The 20,006-nt window shown below is 36.8% G+C and overlaps 1 protein-coding gene across 9 annotated transcripts in view; it reads left to right on the top strand.

The window, feature by feature from the left end:
- Positions 1-20,006, top strand: part of UTRN (utrophin) — a 578,097-nt gene that overhangs the window by 214,767 nt on the left and 343,324 nt on the right. For all 9 annotated transcript variants that reach the window (XM_008995200.5, XM_078370245.1, XM_035296914.3 and 6 more), the window contains 4 exons: positions 3,109-3,279; positions 14,977-15,156; positions 17,950-18,078; positions 18,553-18,723. In XM_008995200.5, coding sequence (XP_008993448.4) covers positions 3,109-3,279; positions 14,977-15,156; positions 17,950-18,078; positions 18,553-18,723 — 651 coding nt within the window. The remainder of the gene's footprint in view (positions 1-3,108; positions 3,280-14,976; positions 15,157-17,949; positions 18,079-18,552; positions 18,724-20,006) is intronic.

The raw sequence follows: 20,006 nt of genomic DNA on the forward strand, positions 1-20,006 counted from the left end.
AACTTCTTTTTGGAATTATACAGCTGAAGTTATTCATTGAATATTATTATATTTAGTCACTGGGCATTTTATGAATGGAATGGCATTGCTGGTTTTTGCACTAACTCTTCAATTGTGACTATAATTTTAGCATTAATTTTATCATTTAAAGTTTCATTCAATTGAGACTTTACTCTGTGTCAGGAATTATACAAGGATACGGTGGTGAGGAAAAAGATAAATTATCTCTCTGTCTAATGGAACGTAGGGTAGTGAAAGAGGAAAACGTGAAATGATGTCACATTGTCAGTCTGAAGAGTTATGAAGGAATGTACATGGTTTTTTAAGAGTATAGGTAAAGGGGGATTTCACCCAGTTTTGGGTTAGGAAGGCTTCCCTGAGGAGGTGATGCATAAGCTATCTGAAATCTGAGTAGGAGTCACCTGGGTGAAACTAGAGGAGATTTCGAGACTGATAAAACAGTGTATATAAAGGCTCTATGGAGGGGGCAGTGTGGTACATTTGAGTGGCTAGAGCAGAGAGAGCAGAGTGTGGGGAACATGGTGCTAGGGAGATAGGATGAGTTGAAATCCTGCCAGTGTCACAGAGTTTGTGTTACAGACTTCAATTGTGTCTTCAGCAGTTATTGCAGTTTTTAATGGGGAAATCACATACTCAGATATGTCTTTTAAAGGATTACTCACTGCAGTTTGGAAGAGGAGTTGGAGAGGGGCTGGAATAGATGTGAGGAGACTAGTTAGGACGTAATTGTACTCTTGGCAAGAGATGATCATACCTTGAACTAGGATGGACAGTGAAGATAGAGTGAGTGAATTGATGTCAGACATATGTAGGAAGTGAAATCAACAGGACTTGGTGCAGAAGGAGAGATGAAGTATGACTCCTGGGTTTCTGGCTTGATGATGTGGATGGTATGGTCATTGAGATGGGGTGCTATAAGAAAAGATAGGCTGAGCACTGTGGCTCACGCCTGTAATTCCAGCACTTTGGGAGGCTGAAGTAGGCAGATCATGAGGTCAAGAGATCAAGACTATCCTGGCCAACATGGTGAAACCCTGTCTCTACTAAAAATACAAAAATTAACTGGGTGTGGTGGTGTGCATCTGTAGTCCCAGCTACTCGGGAGGCTGAGGCAGGTAAATCACTTGAACTTCGAATGTAGAGATTGCAGTGAGCCAAGATCATGCCACCCGCATTCCAGCTCGGTTGTGGCTCCTGCCTGTAATCCTAGCACTTTCAGAGGCTGAGGCTGTGGATCACCTAAGTCAGGAGTTCGAGACCAGTCTGATCAACATGGCAAAAACTGGTCTCTACTAAAAATACAGACACACACACACAAATTAGCTGGGTGTGGTGGCATGTGCCTGTAATCTCAGCTACTTAGGAAGCTGAGGCAGGAGAATTTTTTAGAGGTGGAGGCTGCAGTGAGTCAAGATTGTGCTGCTGCACTCCAACCTGGGCAATAAGAGTGAAAACTTCATCTCAAAAAAAAAAAAAAAGAGAAGGTAGAGGCATGCAGAAATCATATGTATGTATAGGAAATTGACATTTTAAATACTTTTAAAAAGTCACATGTATGTATGTATAAAATTGACATTTTAAATACCTTTGAGAATGTTAATTGGAAATGTCGGGTACTTACACGATCTAACATTCAGGTCTGGAGAGTGTATCTGGCCCGAACAGGTGGATTTTATGAGTTATCTGCATAGAGGTGGTAATTAAAGTAATCAAGGATGATAGATTGCCTAAGAACAGGGTATAGTGAAAGAAGAGGGCCCTCAACCAAGTCTTACGAATTACATCATTTGATAAGAAGTCTGAGGAAGATGAGCTTGCAAAAGAAACTAATATAAGTAGCAAGAAGTGGTAGGTACACATGCAAGTGCTAGGTCTGGGAAGCCAGAGGAAGATGGTATTTCGAGAATGAGTGTACGTTACATGTTTTGGATATTATTGAAAGTTAAATATGATGTCCACATAAACATATCCATTAGATCAGTTGCCATTGGGGTCATTCTTGAACTTGGCAAGGGCAATGTCTTGGGAGTGATGGTGGTAGAAGCCAGAATGGCATAACTCAACCCAAAGACTATACCACCTTGGCCTTGGCCTTAACTTCTTTAAGTTTCATTTTTGTTATCCATAAAATAGAAAGAGGCTTTGTGAATTTTATTGCATACGTGTGTATGATTCCTTAGCACAACACAGAAGCTCCATTAAGAGCTTGGTACATGTTAGTTAAGTTCATTTGCTTTCTGTCAACAACAAGAGCAAAATAATATAAGGTTGCATAGTCATGTACTGTGTTTTAAGTTTATGTGGTTAATTTTAAAACATGTAATTGTAAAACGGTGCTATTTACCCCTCAAATTGCTATAATATAGTATTTTTTAAAACAGAATTCTCCATGGAGAAGATTTTAAGATATCTTCTGTTCAAAATTATAATAGATACTGTTTATTTTTAACTTTCAGCCCTTTTTATGTGTGCTTTTCTCACTTAATACTTATAACAATCTTAAAAAAGTTTTTTTTGAGACAGGATCTTGCTCTGTTGCTCAGGCTGGAGTGCAGTGGCAGTATCACGGCTCACTGCAGTCCCAGTCTCCGGGGCTCAAGTGATTCTCCCACCTCACACTCCTGAGTAGTTGGAACTACAGGCGCGCACCACCACACTGGCTAATTTTTTGTAGTTTTTGTAGAGGTGAGGTCTTTCCATGTTTCCCAGGCTGATCTCAAACTCTTGTACTCAAGAGATTTGCCTGCCTTGGTCTCCCACTGTGCCAGGATTATAGGCATGAGCCATTGCACCCAGCTGCATACCAATCTTTTGAGGGCTACACCTCTACCAGAGTCACTTAGGAAATTAATGGTAGAGCTAAGACGAAAACCCAGGATTGCCTGGCATTTAACCACTACAGTATAATTGCCTCCTTGCAGAAATGCAAGCTTAGAGGAATTCTAAGGTGCTACAGACAAAGGTTATGTATGTCTTGGGGGTTAAATATGAATCAGTTTGGATCTTTAGTTCACATTCTGATTCATTCCTATCTGTGTTCATTCCCATCTCAGTCTCAGTCTCTCCCTGTCTCTCCCTCCTTCTCAGGTGACAGAAGGAAAACAGGATCTGGAAAGAGCCTCACAGTTGGCCCGGAAAATGAAGAAAGAGGCTGCATCTCTCTCTGAATGGCTTTCTGCTACTGAAACTGAATTGGTACAGAAGTCCACTTCAGAAGGTCTGCTTGGTGACTTGGATACAGAAATTTCCTGGGCTAAAGTAAGTTGTAGTTCAGATGAAACACCAGATGATGCTGGTGTAACATGGCATTTGTTCTGGGCGATCTGGGTGGATACCATGTCCCTCCATTTCATATTAAATCTAGCCTTTTCTTCTTTGCATTGTTTTTCCACTTCTCTGTCCTAAGAAAAAATATTTTTGAAACAATGATTGTATTTTATTTTCTTTGTAATTTCTACTTTTAGTTTAAGGGGTACATGTATTGGTTTGTTACTTGGATATATTGTGTGATGCTGAGATTTGGGGTTTGAATGATCCCATCACCCACATAGTGAGCATAGTAGCCAATAGGTAGTTTTTCAGCTCCTGCCTCCCTCTGTTTCTCACCCCTTTACTAGTCCCTAGTATCTATCATTCCCATCTTTATGGCCATGCATACCCAATGTTTAGCTCCCATTTGCAAGCGAGAACATGTGATGTTTGGTTTCCCATTTCTCCATTAAGTCACTTAGGATAATGGCCTTCAGCTGCATCCATGTTGCTGTAGAGGACATGATATCATTCTTTTTCATGACTGTGTAATAGTCTGTGGTATATATATACCACATTCTCTTTATCCAATCCACCATTGATGGGCACCTAGGTTGATGACGTGTCTTTGCTGTTGTGAATAGTGTTGATGAACGTATGAGTGCATGTGTCTTTCTGGTAGAACAGTTTATTTTCCTTTGCATATATATCTAGTAATTGGATTTCTGAGTCAAATGGTAATTCTGTTTTAAGTGCTTTGAGAAATTTATTTATTTATTTATTTTTTTGAGACAGAGTTTCACTCTTGTTACCCAGGCTGGAGTGCAATGGTACGATCTCAGCTCACCGCAACCTCTGCCTCCTGGGTTCAGGCAATTCTCCTGCCTCAGCCTCCTGAGTAGCTGGGATTACAGGCACACGCCACCGTGCCCAGCTAATTTTTTGTATTTTTAGTAGAGATGGGGTTTCACCATGTTGACCAGGATGGTATCGATCTCTTGACCTTGTGATCCACCCGCCTCGGCCTCTCAAAGTGCTGGCATTACAGGCGTGAACCACCGCGTCCGGCCTGAGAAATTTCTTAACTGCTTTCCACAGAGGCTGAACTAATTTACATTTCCAGCAACAGTGTAAAAGTGTTCCTTTTTCTCTGCAATCTTGCAAAATCTATTTTTTTACTTTTGAATAATAGCTATTCTGAATGTTGTGAGATGTTATCTCATTGTGGTTTCAATTTGCATTTCTCTAATGTTAGTGATGGTGAGCATTTTTTCATATATTGTTGGCTGCTGGTATGTCTTTTGTGAAATGTCTGTTCATTTTCTTTGCCCACTGTCAATGGGGTTATTTGCAAAACAGCTCTTTTATTAAGATATTTTTATCTTGATTCCAAAAGCATTACGTTCATGGATCATCGAGACCTTTATAGATATTATGTTTATATAGTACTTAAAAGCATAATTCACCACCTTCAAAATCTGATACTATATTTACAGGGTATTTACAAGGAATTGCACTGAGTTTAATTCTTTTTTAAAACATTTTAAAACCAATAACTCATTTTTCTATGCAAACTAACAGATGTAAAGAATGCAAGAATAGAATTGTAAAAAATCAATACATGAGTTTTCTTTAGCCCTACACTTTGAAATCACAAAGATTAGAAAGTTGATTTGCCAGTTCTGTCTTCTGCAGTAGACGATTGAATGGAACATGAGTGGTTCTTTTAACAAGGCATTCTGTTTTCCTAAATCTATTTCCTGAGAACGAAGCAAGTGTATTAGAGGGAAGTGCTGAATAGAAATGATCAATACTGTGACTGATGTTTATGTAAATGCACAAGTATCAATTTGACACCCTCTACAGCTCTGCAGATGTTTGCAGTGGGCCTTGAGGAGAAGGTGCTGAGAGGTTGTGGGGCAACACCACTCCCACTTACTTTGAATGCTCTGTGGAGATGACAGCTGGGAGAAAGTCAAGATAGTAGACACTGGAAAGACTATTCTCAGTTTAGAGAAAAGCTCATGAAAAGTGTGATCATGCCATGAGCTGTGTGTGTGTAAAGGAAGTGAAAAAAAATGTATGAGGGAAATGAACATTCCAAGTCATTGGCGTATTGTGGATGAGTGCGAAACAAAGACATCAAACTTCATTTTTGTTAAATTTAAGTTTTTAAAGGACATTTTTTCTTCCTGAGGCAGTATACTTTGAAAACCATTACTTTCTTATTAGTAACATAAGTAATAGAAGCTGGTTGAATGAAATTCACATAGTGTAATAAAAAAAAAAACAAAACCAGGAGCAAAAATCATCTGTAAGCAAACAATACTGTTATTTTTTTCATTTTTTGGGGGGACATATCGATGTGCACAGGCAAAAGCATGTGTTTTAAAATAAATTTTGTTATGACTAGTATTTATTGACCTTGTAAAAACTTATATCTTTAGCATTTTTCTTTACCTATACTTGTTTTTGTATAGCATATTAAAGCTATGCATAGTACTTCATTCTTATTTTATATTTTGTTCTCTCATCTCTATTCATTTCTGTTTAAATTATTACCATTTATCACTATTATAGATAGTATATTCTATATATGGTTTAGTATATTCATCATACTAAATAAATATACTAAACCATATCATACATTCACAATAATTTCCTGAGAATATATTCTTAGGCCTAAAATTATTAGTCAAGAGATAAAGATATATCCATTTTAAGCCTTATACATATTATACAATTGTCCCTCAGAAATGGTGCACCTACCACCTGCGAATGAGAATTTCTACTTGACATCATGTTTTGGTTATTTAATTAGAACAGTTTTCACAAGTTTATAGGTCTTCTATAGCGCTTTTAAAAATACTGCTTTTTCCGCTAATTCTGATCCGTTTTTATCACCAAATTGGCCTTTAACTTGGAGCTTTGTATCTGTTCTGATTATCAATGCTTAGTGTGTTGTGTATGATTGCGATTTTTTTATATTACTCTAGCTTTTTTTTTTGAAAAATCGTAAACCATTCTGTACATTTCTTAATAAATAAAATCCATCTTTTCTTTATTATTGCTACCTTTAGAGCTTAGAAAGACTGACTCTATTCCAGCTTCATTTGATTATTTACTTATTTTTTCTACTTGCTCTTTTTAAAAAAATTATTATAGTTTACGTTCTGGGGTACATATGCAGAACGTGCAAGTTTGTTACAGAGGTATCCATGTGCCATGGTGATGTGCTGCACCCATCAACCCATCATCTGCATTAGGTATTTCTCTTAATGCTATTCCTCCCCTAATCCCCAACTCCCCAGCAGACCCTGTTGTGTGATGTTCCCCCTCCCTGTGTCCATGTGTTCTCATTGTTTAACTCCTACTTATGAGTGAGAATGTGTGGTGTTTGGTTTTCTGTTCATGTGTTGGTTTGCTTAGAATGATGGTTTCCAGCTTCATCCATGTCCCTGAAAAGGACATGAATTCATCCTTTTATATGGCTGCATAGTATTCCATGGTATATATGTGCCATACTTTCTTTATCCAGTCTATTATTGATGGGCATTTGGGTTGATTCCTAGTCTTTGCTATTGTGAACAGTGCTGCAATAAACATATGTGTGCATGTGTCTTTATAGTAGAATGATTTATTGGTATTTCTGGTTCTAGATCCTTGAGGAACTGCCACACTGTCTTCCACAATGGTGTAACTAATTTAAACTCCCATCAACAGTGTAAAAGCATTCCTATTTCTCCACATCCTCTCCAGCATCTGCTGTTTCCTGACTTTTTTAATGATTGCCATTCTGACTGGTGTGAGATGGTTTTTCATTATGGTTTTGATTTGCATTTCTCTAATGAACAGTGATGATGAGCCTTTTTTCGTATGTTTGTGGCCACATAAATGTCTTTTGAAAAGTATCTGTTTATATCCTTTGCCCACTTTTTGATGGGTTTGTTTTTTTCTTGTAAATTTGTTTAAGTTCCATGTAAATTCTATTAGCCCTTTCTTTGTCAGATGGATAGTTTGCAAAAAGTTTCTCCCATTATATAGGTTGCCTGTTCACTATGATGATAGTTTTTTTTTTTTTGCTCTGCAGAATCTCTTTAGTTTAATTAGATTCCACTTGTCTATTTTGGCTTTTGTTGCCATTGCTTTGGGTGTTTTAGCCCTGAAGTCTTTGCCCATGTCTAAGTCCTGAATGGTTTTCTTCTAGGGTGTTTATGGCTTAGGTCTTACATTTAAGTCTTTAATACATCTTGAGTTAGTTTTTGTATAAGGTGTAAGGAAGGGGTTCAGTTTCAGTTTTCTGCATATGCCTAGCCAGTTTTCCCAATATCATTTATTAAATAGGAATCCTTTCCGTATGGCTTTTTTTTGTATGGTTTGTCAAAGATCAGATGGTTGTGGACGTGTGGCATTATTTTTGAGGCCTTTGTTCTGTTCTATTGGTCTATATATCTGTTTTGGTACCAGTACCATGCTGTTTTGGTTACTGTAACCTTATGGTATAGTTGGAAATCAGCTAGCATGATGCCTCCAGATTTGTTCTTTTTGCTTAGCATTGTCTTGGCTATACAGGCTCTTTTTTGGTTCCATATGAAATTTAAGGTGTTTTTTTCCAATTTTGTGAAGAAAGTCAATGGTAGCTTGATGAGAATAGTATTGAATCTATAAATTACTTTGGGTAGTATGGTCATTTTCACGATATTGATTCTTCCTAACCATAAGCATGGAATATTTTTCCCTTTGTTTGCGTCCTCTCTTAATTCCTTGAGCAGTGGTTTGTAGTTGTCCTTGAAGAGGTCCTTCACATCCCTTGTAAGTTATATTCCTATTTTATTATCTTTATAGCAATTGTGAATGGGAGTTCACTCGTGATGTGACTCTCTGTTTGTCTATTATTGGTGCATAGAAATGCTTGTGATTTTTGTACATTGATTTTTGTACCCTGAGACTTTGGTGAAGTTGCTTATCAGCTAAAGGAGTTTTTGGGTTTTCTAAATATACAATTATGTCATCTTCAAACAGATAATTTGACTTCCTCTCTTCTTATTTGAATATCCTTTATTTCTTTCTCTTGCTTTATTGCCCTGGCCAGAACTTCCAATACTATGTTGAATAGGAGTGGTGAGAGAGGGCATCCTTGTCTTGTGCCAGTTTTCAAAGGGTATGCTTTCAGTTTTTGCCCATTCAGTATGATATTGGCTGTGGGTTTGTCATAAATAGCTTTTATTATTTTGAGATTCATTCCATCAATACCTAGTTTATTGAGTGTTTTTATCATGAAGGGATGTTGAATTTTATTGAAGGTCTTTTCTGCATCTATTGAGATAATCATGTGGTTTTTGTCATTGTTTCTGTTTATGTGATGAATTATGTTTATTGACTTGCGTGACCAGTCTTGAATCCCAGGGATGAAGATGACTTGATTATAGTGGATAAGGTTTTTGATGTGCTGCTGGATTCTCTTTGCCAGTATTTTATTGACGATTTTCACATTGATGTTCATCAAGGATATTAACCTGAAATTTTCTTTTTTTGTTGTGTTTCTGCCAGGTTTTTAATATCTGGATGATGCTGGCCTGATACAATGAGTTAGGGAGGAGTCCTTCTTTTTGTATTGTTCGGGATAGTTTCATAAAAAATGGTACCAGCTCTACTTTGTACCTCTGGTAGAATTCAGCTGTGAATCTTGGATTTTTTTGGTTGGAAGGCTATTAATTACTGCCTCAATTTCAGAACTTGTTGGTCTGTTCAGGCATGTGACTTCTTCCTGGTTTAATCTTGGGAGGGTTTATGTATTTATCCGTTTTTTCTAGGGTTTCTAGTTTATTTGCATAGAGGTGTTTCTAGTCTTCTCTGATGGTATTTTGTTTTTCTGTGGGATCAGTGGTGATATCTCCTTTATGACTTTTTATTGTGTCTATTTGATTCTTCTCTCTTTTCTTCTTTATTAGTCTGGCTAGCAGTCTACCTATTTTATTAATCTTTTCAAAAAACACATTCCTGGATTCATTAATTTTTTTTTTGAAGAGGTTTTCACATCTCTATCTCCTTCAGTTTTGCTCTCCTCTTAGTTATTTCTCATCTTCTGCTGGATTTTGAATTTGCTTGCTGTTGCCTCTCTAGTTCTTTTAATTGTGATGTTAGAGTGTTGATTTTAAATCTTTCCCACTTTCTCATGTGGGCATTTAGTGCTATAAATTTCCCTCTAACGTCTGATTTAGCTTTGCCCCAGAGATTCTGGTATGTTGTGTCTTTGTTCTCATTAGTTTCAAAGAACTTATTTATTTCTGCCTTAATTTCATTATTTATCCAGTAGTCACTCAGGAGTAGGTTGTTCAGTTTCCATGTAGTTGTGTGGTTTTGAGTGAACTTCTCACCCCTAGGTTCTAATTTGATTGCACTGTCATCTCAGAGACTGTTACTATTTCCATTCTTTTGCATTTGCTGAGGAGTGTTTTACTTCCAATTACATGGTCAATTTTAGAATAAGTGCTATGTGGTTCTGAGAAGAATGTGTATTCTGTTGATTTGGGCTGGAGAGTTCTGTAGATGTCTGTTGGGTCTTCCTGGTCCAGAGATGAGTTCAAGTCCTGAATATCCTTGTTAATTTTCTGTCTTGCTGATCTGTCTAATATTGACAGTGGGGTGTTAAAGTCTCCTACTATTATTGTGTGTGAGAGTCTAAGTCTCTTTCTAGGTCTCTAAGAACTTGCTTTATGAATCTGAGTGCTCCTATATTTAGGAGAGTTAGCTCTTCTTGTTGCTTGGATCCCTTTACCATTATGTAATGCCCTTCTTTGTCTCTTTTGATCTTTGTTGGTTTAAAGTCTGTTTTATCAGAGACTAGGATTATAACCTCTGCTTCTTTTGCTTTCCATTTGCTTGGTAAATATTCCTCCATCACTTTATTTTGAGCCTGTGTGTGTCTTTGAACATAAGAATGGTCTCCTGAATACAGCACATGTATGGGTCTTGACTCTATCCAATTTGCTAGTCTGGGTCTTTTAATTAGGGCATTTAGCCCATTTACATTTACAGTTAATATTGTTATGTGTGAATTTGATCCTGTCATTATGATACTAGCAGGTTATTTTGCACATTAGTTGATGCAGTTTCTTCATAGTGTCAATGCTCTTTACATTTTGGCATGTTTTTGCAGTGTCTGGTATTGGTTTTTCCTTTCCATACTTAGTGTTTTTTTAAGGAGCTCTTGTAAGGCAGGCTTGGTGGTGACAAAATTCCTTAGCATTTTCTTTTCTGTAAAGGATTTTATTTCTCCTCTTATGAAGCTTAATTTGGCTGGATATGAAATTCTGGGTTGAAAATTCTTTTCTTTATTGAATATTGAATATTGGAGCCACTCTCTTCTGGCTTGTAGGGTTTCTGCCAAGAGATATGCTGTTATTCTGATGGGCTTCCCTTTGTGGGTAACCTGACCTTTCTCTCTGGCTACCCTTAACATTTTGTTCTTCATTTCAACCTTGGTCAATCTGAAGATTATGTGTCTTGGGATTGCTTTTTTTGAGGAGTATCTTTGTGGTGTTCTCTGTATTTCCTGAATTTGAATGTTGGCCTCTCTTGCTAAGTTGAGGAAGTTCTCCTGGATAATATCCTGAAGTGTGTTCCAGCTTGGTTGCATTCTCTTTGTCACTTTCAGGTACACCAATCAAACATAGGTTTGTTTTTTTCACATAGTCCCTTATTTCTTGGAGGCTTTGTTCATTCCTTCTCATTCTTTTCTCTATAATCTTGTCTTCACAATTTATTTCATTAAGTTTATCTTCAATCTCTGATATTCTTTCTTCTGCTTGATCAATTTGGGTATTGAAACTTGTGTATGCTTCGCAAAGTTCTCATGCTGTGTTTTTCAGCTCAATCAGGTCATTCTTCTCTAAATTGTTTATTCTAGTTAACAGTTCCTGCATCCTTTTATCAAGGTTCTTAGCTTTCGTGCATTGGGTTAGAACATGCTCCTTTAGCTCAGAGGAGTTTGTTATCATCTACCTTCTGAAGCCTACTACTGTCATTTTGTCAATCTCATTCTCCATCCAGTTTTGTTTGCTTGCTGGCCAATAGTTGTGATCCTTTGGAGGAGAAGAGACATTCTGGTTTTTTGGAATTTTCAGCCTTTTTGCACTGGTTTTTCCTCATCTTCGTGGATTTATCTACTTTTGATATTTGATGTTGGTGACCTTTGGATGGGGTTTTTGTGTGGGTGTCCTTTTTGTTGATTTGATGTTATTACTTTCTGTTTGTTAGTTTTCCTTCTAACAGGCCCCTCTTCTGCAGGTCTGCTGGAGTTTGCTGGAGGTCCAATCCAGACCCTGTTTTTCTGGGTATCACCAGCAGAGATTATAGAACAGCAAAGATTGCTGCCTGCAACTTCCTCTGGAAGCTTTATCCCAGAGGGGCACCCACCAGATGCCACTCAGAGCTCTTCTGTGTGAGGCGTCTGTCGACCTCTGCTGGGAGGTGTCTCCCAGTCAGGAGGAACAGGGGTGAGGGACCCACTTGAGGGGACAGTCTGTCCCTTAGCAGAGCTCGAGAGTTGTGCTGGGAGATATGCTGCTCTCTTAAGAGCTGGCAGGCAGGAATGTTTAAGTTTCCTGAAGCTGTGCTCACAGACACCCCTTCCTTTAGGTGCTCTGTCCCAGGGAGATGGGAGTTTTATCTATAAGTCCCTGACTCATGCTGCTGCTTTTCTTTCAGAGATGCCCTGCCTAGAGAGGAAAACTCTAGATAGGCAGTCTGATTACAGTGGCTTTGCTGAGCTGTGATGGGTTCTCCTCAGTTCGAACTTCCAGGTGACTTTGTTTACACTGTGAGGGGAAAACCACCTACCATCTGCCTCAGTATTGGCAGATGCCCTTTTCCCCACCAAGCTCAAGCATCTCTGTTCAACTTCAGGCTGCTGTGCTGGCAGTGAGAATTTCAAGCCAGTGGATCTTAGCTTGCTGGGCTTTGGGGGGTTGGGATCTGCTGACCAAGATGACTTGGCTTCTTGGCTTCAGCCCCCTTTTCCAGGTGAGTGAACGGTTCTGTCTCACTGGCTTTCCATGTGCCACTGGAATATATTAAAAAAAAAAAAAAAAAAAACTCCTACTGCTAGCTTGATGTCTGCTCAAACAGCTGTCCAGTTTTGTGCTTGAAATCCAGAGCCCTGGTGGTGTAGGCACCTGAAGGAATCTCCTGGTCTGTGGGTAGCAAAGTCAATGGGAAAAGCATAGTATGTGGGCTAGATAGCACCATCCCTCTTGGCACAGTTCCTCAAGGCTTCCCTTTGCTAGGGAAGGGAGTTCCCCAACCCCTTATACTTTCCAGGTCAGGCGACGCCCACCCTGCTTCTGCTTGCCTTCTGTGAGCTGCACCCACCGTCTACCCAGTGAGATGCGCTGAGTACCTCAGTTGGAATGCAGAAATCACCCACCTTCTGCGTTGGTCTTGCTAGGAGCTGCAGACTGGAGCTGCTTCTATTCAGCCATCTTTCCAAGCACCTCCTCTACTAGCTCTTTTATAATTTTACCTTTAATGCATTAATCCTTCTGGAATTTATTTTGGTGTATTTCATGAGATAAGGCTCTAACTTTCTTTCCAATAGGTTAACCAATTATCTCAGCACTACTGGTTGAGTATTTAACCTTGTTTCCACTGATTTGATGTGTCAAGTTTATATATACTTATTTGCCTGTTGCCTTTCATTATTTTCTGCTCCACTGATCTGACCTTGTGAAATATACCAGTTCTTAAACTGTTTAGCTATGTTTTATAATATATTTTAACTGCAGTTAATGGATTCCCTCTGTTTATGCTCCATTTTTGGTATATATGTCTTAAATGAACTTTAGAATTACTATTCTCAAATTTTTAAATTCTGTTGGAAATTTTGATTTGAATTGCCTTAAATACATAGATTTGTTTAGAGCAGAATTGATATCTTTGTTATAATATTTCTTTTTGGTAACAGGTATGTTTCATTTTTCTCCCAGATTCTTTCACTTTCCTACAAAATGATTTGATTTTGTTTTTTATAAACATGATTTATATATGTAAAGGAGTTTATTCCTACATGTTTATTTTTATTGCTATGTGAAAATATAATTTTCCTTTTTTTACAGAGTGCTTATAGTTGGTACATAGGTATTATTGATTTTGTATATTTAATTTTGAAACGTCTGTCTTGTGTACTAATATATTCAACTGGTTTTTCAGCTTTCTTAGGTAAAGACTGAAAGTAATGAAAAATTTGTTTCTTTTGGAACAATATGCTCTGAAGTTTCCATTTAATCTTATTTTAGAATTGAAATAATGAAGATGATATATACAAGTCACAAAGTCATAGCACGTTCTCTTCATTAGAGTAAATCAAATGAAACATCAGTAAATGTTAATAATGTAACAACCATCTTTTTATCGTTGTCTTTTCAAATTTAAGGAACATGCAGATTTCACAGCATTTTAATGTATTTGTGCTTAAAGATTATGTAAAATTATTTTCAATGCAAAGCTTAAAATACATTTTCATTTTTGAATATTGTTTTTATTCAATAACTTAAATATACTATTTTCAATGTAGTCATTTTTACTATAAAAAAATGTGTGAACTATTTAGATATAATCACTTGTAGTTCATTATTTTTTATAGTCCTTGAATGCTATTCTAGTCAAACAGTACATACCCACATGGCTATTGCATGTCTTTTATTCCCCCCCGACCCCCACCCCACTGCAGCTAGAGAAGAACATTGGAAAAGTAGTATTTCAGTTCCTTCATAAATATTACCAGTAATTGGGATGGCCAAGTGAGTGTTTAAACCTGGACTCACTTGTGAATTTGTAATGGGTATGCTTTCCAAGATGTGATTTAATGTTTAAATATAAACTCAAGCTCCTTAAAATGATTGGTTTAAATGTTGGTTTTAAAAAGGGTTAATAATAATAGCAGTAGGGTAGATACATGCATATTGCTTTTTGATTGAAAGAGCTTTGTAGTTTGAATTGTGGAACTCCTGCTCTCTCTATAATTCTGTGACTATACACTTTGCCTAGTCAAACTTATGAATGTGCCAATCACATTATCATCGTACCATCCATAGTATTATCTTTGTACTTATGACAGGTGTAAGACAAAAGCTTAGACTTGCTGTTCTTTTGTGAATTACTTACATGAAATTTTTTGTGATATTTATTCAGCGTACTATCTGTGAAATCACCCAGCTATAAGATGTTATCCTTGCGAGTGCATGTAGCAGACATCGATAGTTTCCTCTGGCAATCTACCAGATAAATTCATTGTGAATTTTTTTAACTTATGAGTTCTAGGATCCTTCTGTTTTGCCAGCTTGTAGTTTCTGAAAATGAAATTGAGTCTTTCCATTTAGAGTAATGATGAAGATAATTGGTATTTGTATGTAATAAACAGATTTATATTTAAATAAATGAAATAATTGCTTTCATTAATGTGTTATACTCATTGGTATTTGTTGAGTTAAACATTTTGGTTTTCATTAGAAACTTAAGAATTGTCACCATGTTAATAAGTTTGGGAGTTTTATAAACTTTGACATTGTAAATAATCTAGGGAGTCATGGACTACTTTGTATATGTGGCAGAAAAGTTTTTAAAAATTTAAAATGTTTTTTAAAAGGTTGTATACACTTCTATAATACTCTGAAGGATCAAGTAGGTCTTGGTGTTTTTATTTTCTAGAATGTTCTAAAGGGTCTGGAAAAGAGAAAAGCTGATTTAAATACCATCACAGAGAGTAGCGCTACCCTCCAAAACCTGATTGAGGGCAGTGAGCCTATTTTAGAAGAGAGACTCTGTGTCCTTAACGCTGGGTGGAGCCGAGTTCGTACCTGGACTGAAGATTGGTGCAATACCTTGATGGTATGTCTCAGGAAAAATTAATGATAAAATCTTCACCTTCCTTCCAGTTATTTTTAAAATGAATACAATGTTAATTCAATTTCAAAGCCTATTTACTGTGTGTCACAGTAATGTTTTGCTTGTGAATTAATTTCATTAGACTACATTTTATTTTTCTTTGAAAAGGTAATAACTAGAAAGAATTTACAATGTCTCCAAAATATTCATAATCTATATAGAAAGAGGTACTTTCATGCTTTAGTGAGTGCACCTTGTTTCATTTTAATGATATCATATTGTATTTAATTTTCATACTATCAGAAGCTATTTCTACATATAATCTTTACAGTGTCTGAGTAATCCATACTGCTTAAGAGCACAGGCTCTAGCATCTGGTGGCCTAGTTAAAAATTTCCACTACTAGCTCAGTAACATTGGTCAAGTTGCTTAAACACTCTCTAAACCTCACTTGTCTAGTTTGTAAAATGGACATTATTATATCTATCTCATACAGTTTTGCGTGATTGATTATGAGCCTTAAACATGTAGTGCTCTTAAATAACTAAATGAAAAACAACCAATTTTAGATATTGCTATAATTATTAAATATTGTATATGTGTTAGGCTTTGGTTTTATTACTACTCTGTCACTTGTCTCGTGGAAATGGTGACCATTTAATTTAATTTTTAAATTTTTTTTAAGATGGGGTCTTGCTCTGTCACCCTGGCTGGAGTGCAGTGGCGCAATTTCGGCTCACTGCAACCTCCACCTCTTGGGTTCAAGCAATTCTCTGCCACATCTTCCTGAGTAGCTGGGATTACAGGTGCCACCACACCTGGCTATTTATTTTTTACTTTTAGTAGAGATGGGGTTTCACCACGTTGGCCAGGCTGGTCTTGAACTCCTGACCTGCATGATCCACCTGCCTCGGCCTCCCAAAGTGCTGGGATTATAGGCAAGAGCCACTGTGCCCAACCCATTTATGTTGTATAGTGGTTTTATGTTCCTATGATACCAATTGTGAATATATGGCCACCCCACCTTCCCCTGCTAAGGAAGGCATTGTTATTTATAATTTTTTTTTTTAAATTTTGAAATATCTGAGATAGGACTTTTATCAAATGTTTGGAATTATTAGGTAATGGATAGAGATATCAAAAACATGTATTTTGTGTTTGAATATTTATTTAAATTGCTTCAGGATGTGTAGGGCAGTGAAGAGTATGGGCTTAGGTCTTGATCTCTAATAGATTTATATCCACAGTCCATGACTTATTATCTGTATAACCTTAGCTAAGTTACATAATGTTACTAAGCTTAAATTTTCATATATAGAGAATGAGAACAAAGGTATATACCTAATAGAGTTGTTAAATATTGAATGTAATAGTGGATATGAAATTCTTGGCTCATAGAATATGCTCATTAAATATTTTAAATTAATTTTTATTACTAGCTTTATTTCACATTCTTATGGCCCTTATTTCTGTATTTTTCAGTCTGTACTTTTCAAACTCTGTATTTAAGCAGTATCTTTCTAGTGCTGTTAGAATGTTTGATTTACCTGCTTAATAGGGGTGAACAAGTCTGGTGCTCATCAGTTCTTCCTAGTTAGAATCAGACTACTGTTGATATTTTATCATGTCATTTATTAGTTCACATTTTCTTTTCTTTTAAAAACATTTATTTTAAGTTTAGGGATAGGTACAAGTGCTGCAAGTGCAGGTTTGTGTTCTTTCTTTCTTTTTTAAAAAATCATTTATTAGTGTACTTTTTTTTTTGGTCTGGGTCTCACTCTGTCACCCATACTGGGGTACAGTGGTATGATCGTGGCTCACTGCAACTTTGACTCCCCAGGCTCAGGTGATCCTTCCGCCTCAGCCTCCTGAGTAGCTGGGACTACAGGCAGTTGCCCCCACACCCGGCTAATTTTTGTGTTTTTTGTAGAGACGGGGTTTTGTCGTGTCGCCCAGACTGGTATTGAATTCCTGAGCTCAAATGATCCTTTCACTTGGACCTTCCAAAGTGCTAGATTGCAGGCGTGAGCCACCCAGCCTACGTTTTGTGTTTTTAACTATTATTCATATTATAGATTAAAAATTTCTTTCTTTTTAAAAACTTTTACTGTCTAAGCTTTTTCCAGTTTCTTTTATCCAACTAAATATAATTCCTAAATGTTAGTTTCATCATAAGCCTCCTTACCCCTTTTGGTCACATTCTGATTTCTTGCCTTAGACCAACTGCTTTTCCCAGTCATGATCTGCTTAACTCTTGCTTCTGTTGAAATCTGTCAAGAGCATTTTATGTCCTGCTCCAGGACATCTTGCTGTGGTGCCAGGTGTAATATTAAGGGCTGGTAATTGTGAGGTAAGGACACAGAGGCACTGTCCTTTGAGCTGAGAATATAGAATCTTTTTCTTTTAATATATTCATTATTTTTATTATTACTTCCTTAAGTGAGTTTTTAAAAAATATGATTGACGGGGCAAATCAGATCAGTTGTAACATAAGAATGAGGAATAAGAGATGAACTTGCATTGAAATTGAAAAAGAAACTTTCACCTTTTATTTGACTTCAACTTTCACTTGTGCTGAGGTCTAAATCAAATAAATTTAAGAAGATGTTAAGCACCATACATGTGCATTTTTAGGAACGAGATTTATTCACTGAAGAAGAGCTCTGCAGGAAGGTGAAAAGGCTTCTTTAAATTCATGATATGGTTTGCTCTTTGAAAGTCTTTTAACTCTCTTTTAAGATTATCATCTTAAATATTTCACATGGGTATGTAAGCATTTTATTAATTCCTTTGTAGAACCACCAGAACCAGCTAGAAATATTTGATGGAAATGTGGCTCACATAAGTACCTGGCTTTATCAAGCTGAAGCTCTGTTGGATGAAATTGAAAAGAAACCAGCAAGTAAAAGGGAAGAAATTGTAAAGGTAGCAAACACGGAGGCATCAGTAACACTTTGGGAGTGGAATGTTTTGTTGTCATGTTTTCTCTCGTGGAATGCTCTAACGCTTTCATTCCTCCCATGCACTAAATTCATTAACAATTATTTCAATGGGAGAAACTGAGACAATAAGAGACAAACTTGATTAAGATTGAAAGACTAGTAAGAGATTTCAGCACAATCAATCAGAATAAGAGCTATTCACATAAGATGCCAGTGAGTCTTGCTTACTTCTATATTCTCCATTGAGTGCTGCTTACTTCTCTATTCTCCAGTGAGTCTTACTTTTGTACTCTTCAGTGAGTCTTATGTGAACAGCTCTTGCCTGGTTGATTGTGCTGAAATCTCTTACTGGGGATCCCAGATATTTGTTTAAATTACCTTTAATTCTGTATAAGCATCAGAATCATGTTTGGGTTTGATTTTTCTCATGAGGTAATTTTTGTTTTCTTATAATTAGCGTTTAGTATCTGAGCTGGATGATGCCAACCTCCAGGTTGAAAATGTCCGCGATCAAGCTGTTATTTTGATGAACGCCCGAGGTAGCTCAAGCAGGGAGCTTGTAGAACCAAAGTTAGCTGAGCTGAATAGGAACTTTGAAAAGGTGTCTCAACATATCAAAAGTGCCAAAGTGAGTAATTATGTATTTAGAGTAAACCAATTTTTTTCTATGGGCATGTATCTAAGTGGTAGTCATACAGTACATACATTAACAATTTTTATTTTATGATTTTGATTTTATTGTATTCTCACTCTGTTAACCAGTCTAGAAGGCAGTGGCATGATCTCAACTGAAACCTCCGCCTTCTGGGTACAAGCTATTCTCCTGCCTCAGCCTCCCAAATTGCTGGTATTATGGGTGCCCACCATCACACCCAGCTGATTTTTGTACTTTTTCAGTAGAGACGGGGTTTCACAGTCTTGGCCAGGCTGGTCTTGAGCTCCTGATCTCAAGTAATCCACCTGCCTTGACCTCCCAAAATGCTGGGATTACAGGATGAGCCACTGCACCTGACCTACAATTTTTAAATTAAAATGTTTTCAATTACTTTTTCTTTGAATGAAGTGTTTGCCCTTATTTATTTGTGATTGTGCATATGAAGAAGAGAAAACAAGCAATTAGTATAGAAGAAAATAACCTATTTGAGAAAAGGTTTCAAAGACTCAATCAAAGTTATGCCTATGAAATGATGAAACTAATTCCCAAGCCAGGGATGAATATTAAATCCATTATTTTATAGTCATACTCTATATATGTGTTCACACTGCACACACCTACAGAACTTGTTGTGTTTTACATGTTGACAAATCTAAAAGTTACAGATAATTTCACAATTTAAACCTAATGTAGGAAAGTACTACTTGATTTTATAAATTTTAAAAAGAGCTTTATACATTTGACAGAGAGGGTAACAAATAGGAGCTTTATGAGAGAGTGCTAGTTTTCCCACATTTAGGCAACACCAGATGGTACTTACCTGCATTTAGTCTTTTTAAAATTGTTTTATTGCATTTTAGTTAAATAAATATAAAGATTTCAACATAGATGTTACCTGAAAAGATAGCATTGAAAAATAAACACTTCTTTGAAGTTTGTATATGAAAATACAGGGGGAATTCTACTAAAGAAACTTAACTGGGAGACATTCTGTGAGGTGTCCCTGCCCTGGGGGCTGGGTGGCTGTTCTTCCTTTCTGTGGCCATGGAAAGGATAGTTTCTGGGTCATGGCCATAGTTTCCTACTATGCTCACATGTGGTTTCTAAATCCACTCTCCACCCCACAACACTCCAGACAGCCAAAATGAATTACAACACTACCTCACATCCCTGGCTAGAGTCTGAAGAAAATGGGGAATTCAGAGAAGTCTAAATTGGTAAAATCATTGCCATATAAATGAATGAAATTAAAGTCA

This window comes from Callithrix jacchus, chromosome 4 (assembly GCF_049354715.1).
Source record: "Callithrix jacchus isolate 240 chromosome 4, calJac240_pri, whole genome shotgun sequence".
NCBI lineage: Eukaryota > Metazoa > Chordata > Mammalia > Primates > Cebidae > Callithrix > Callithrix jacchus.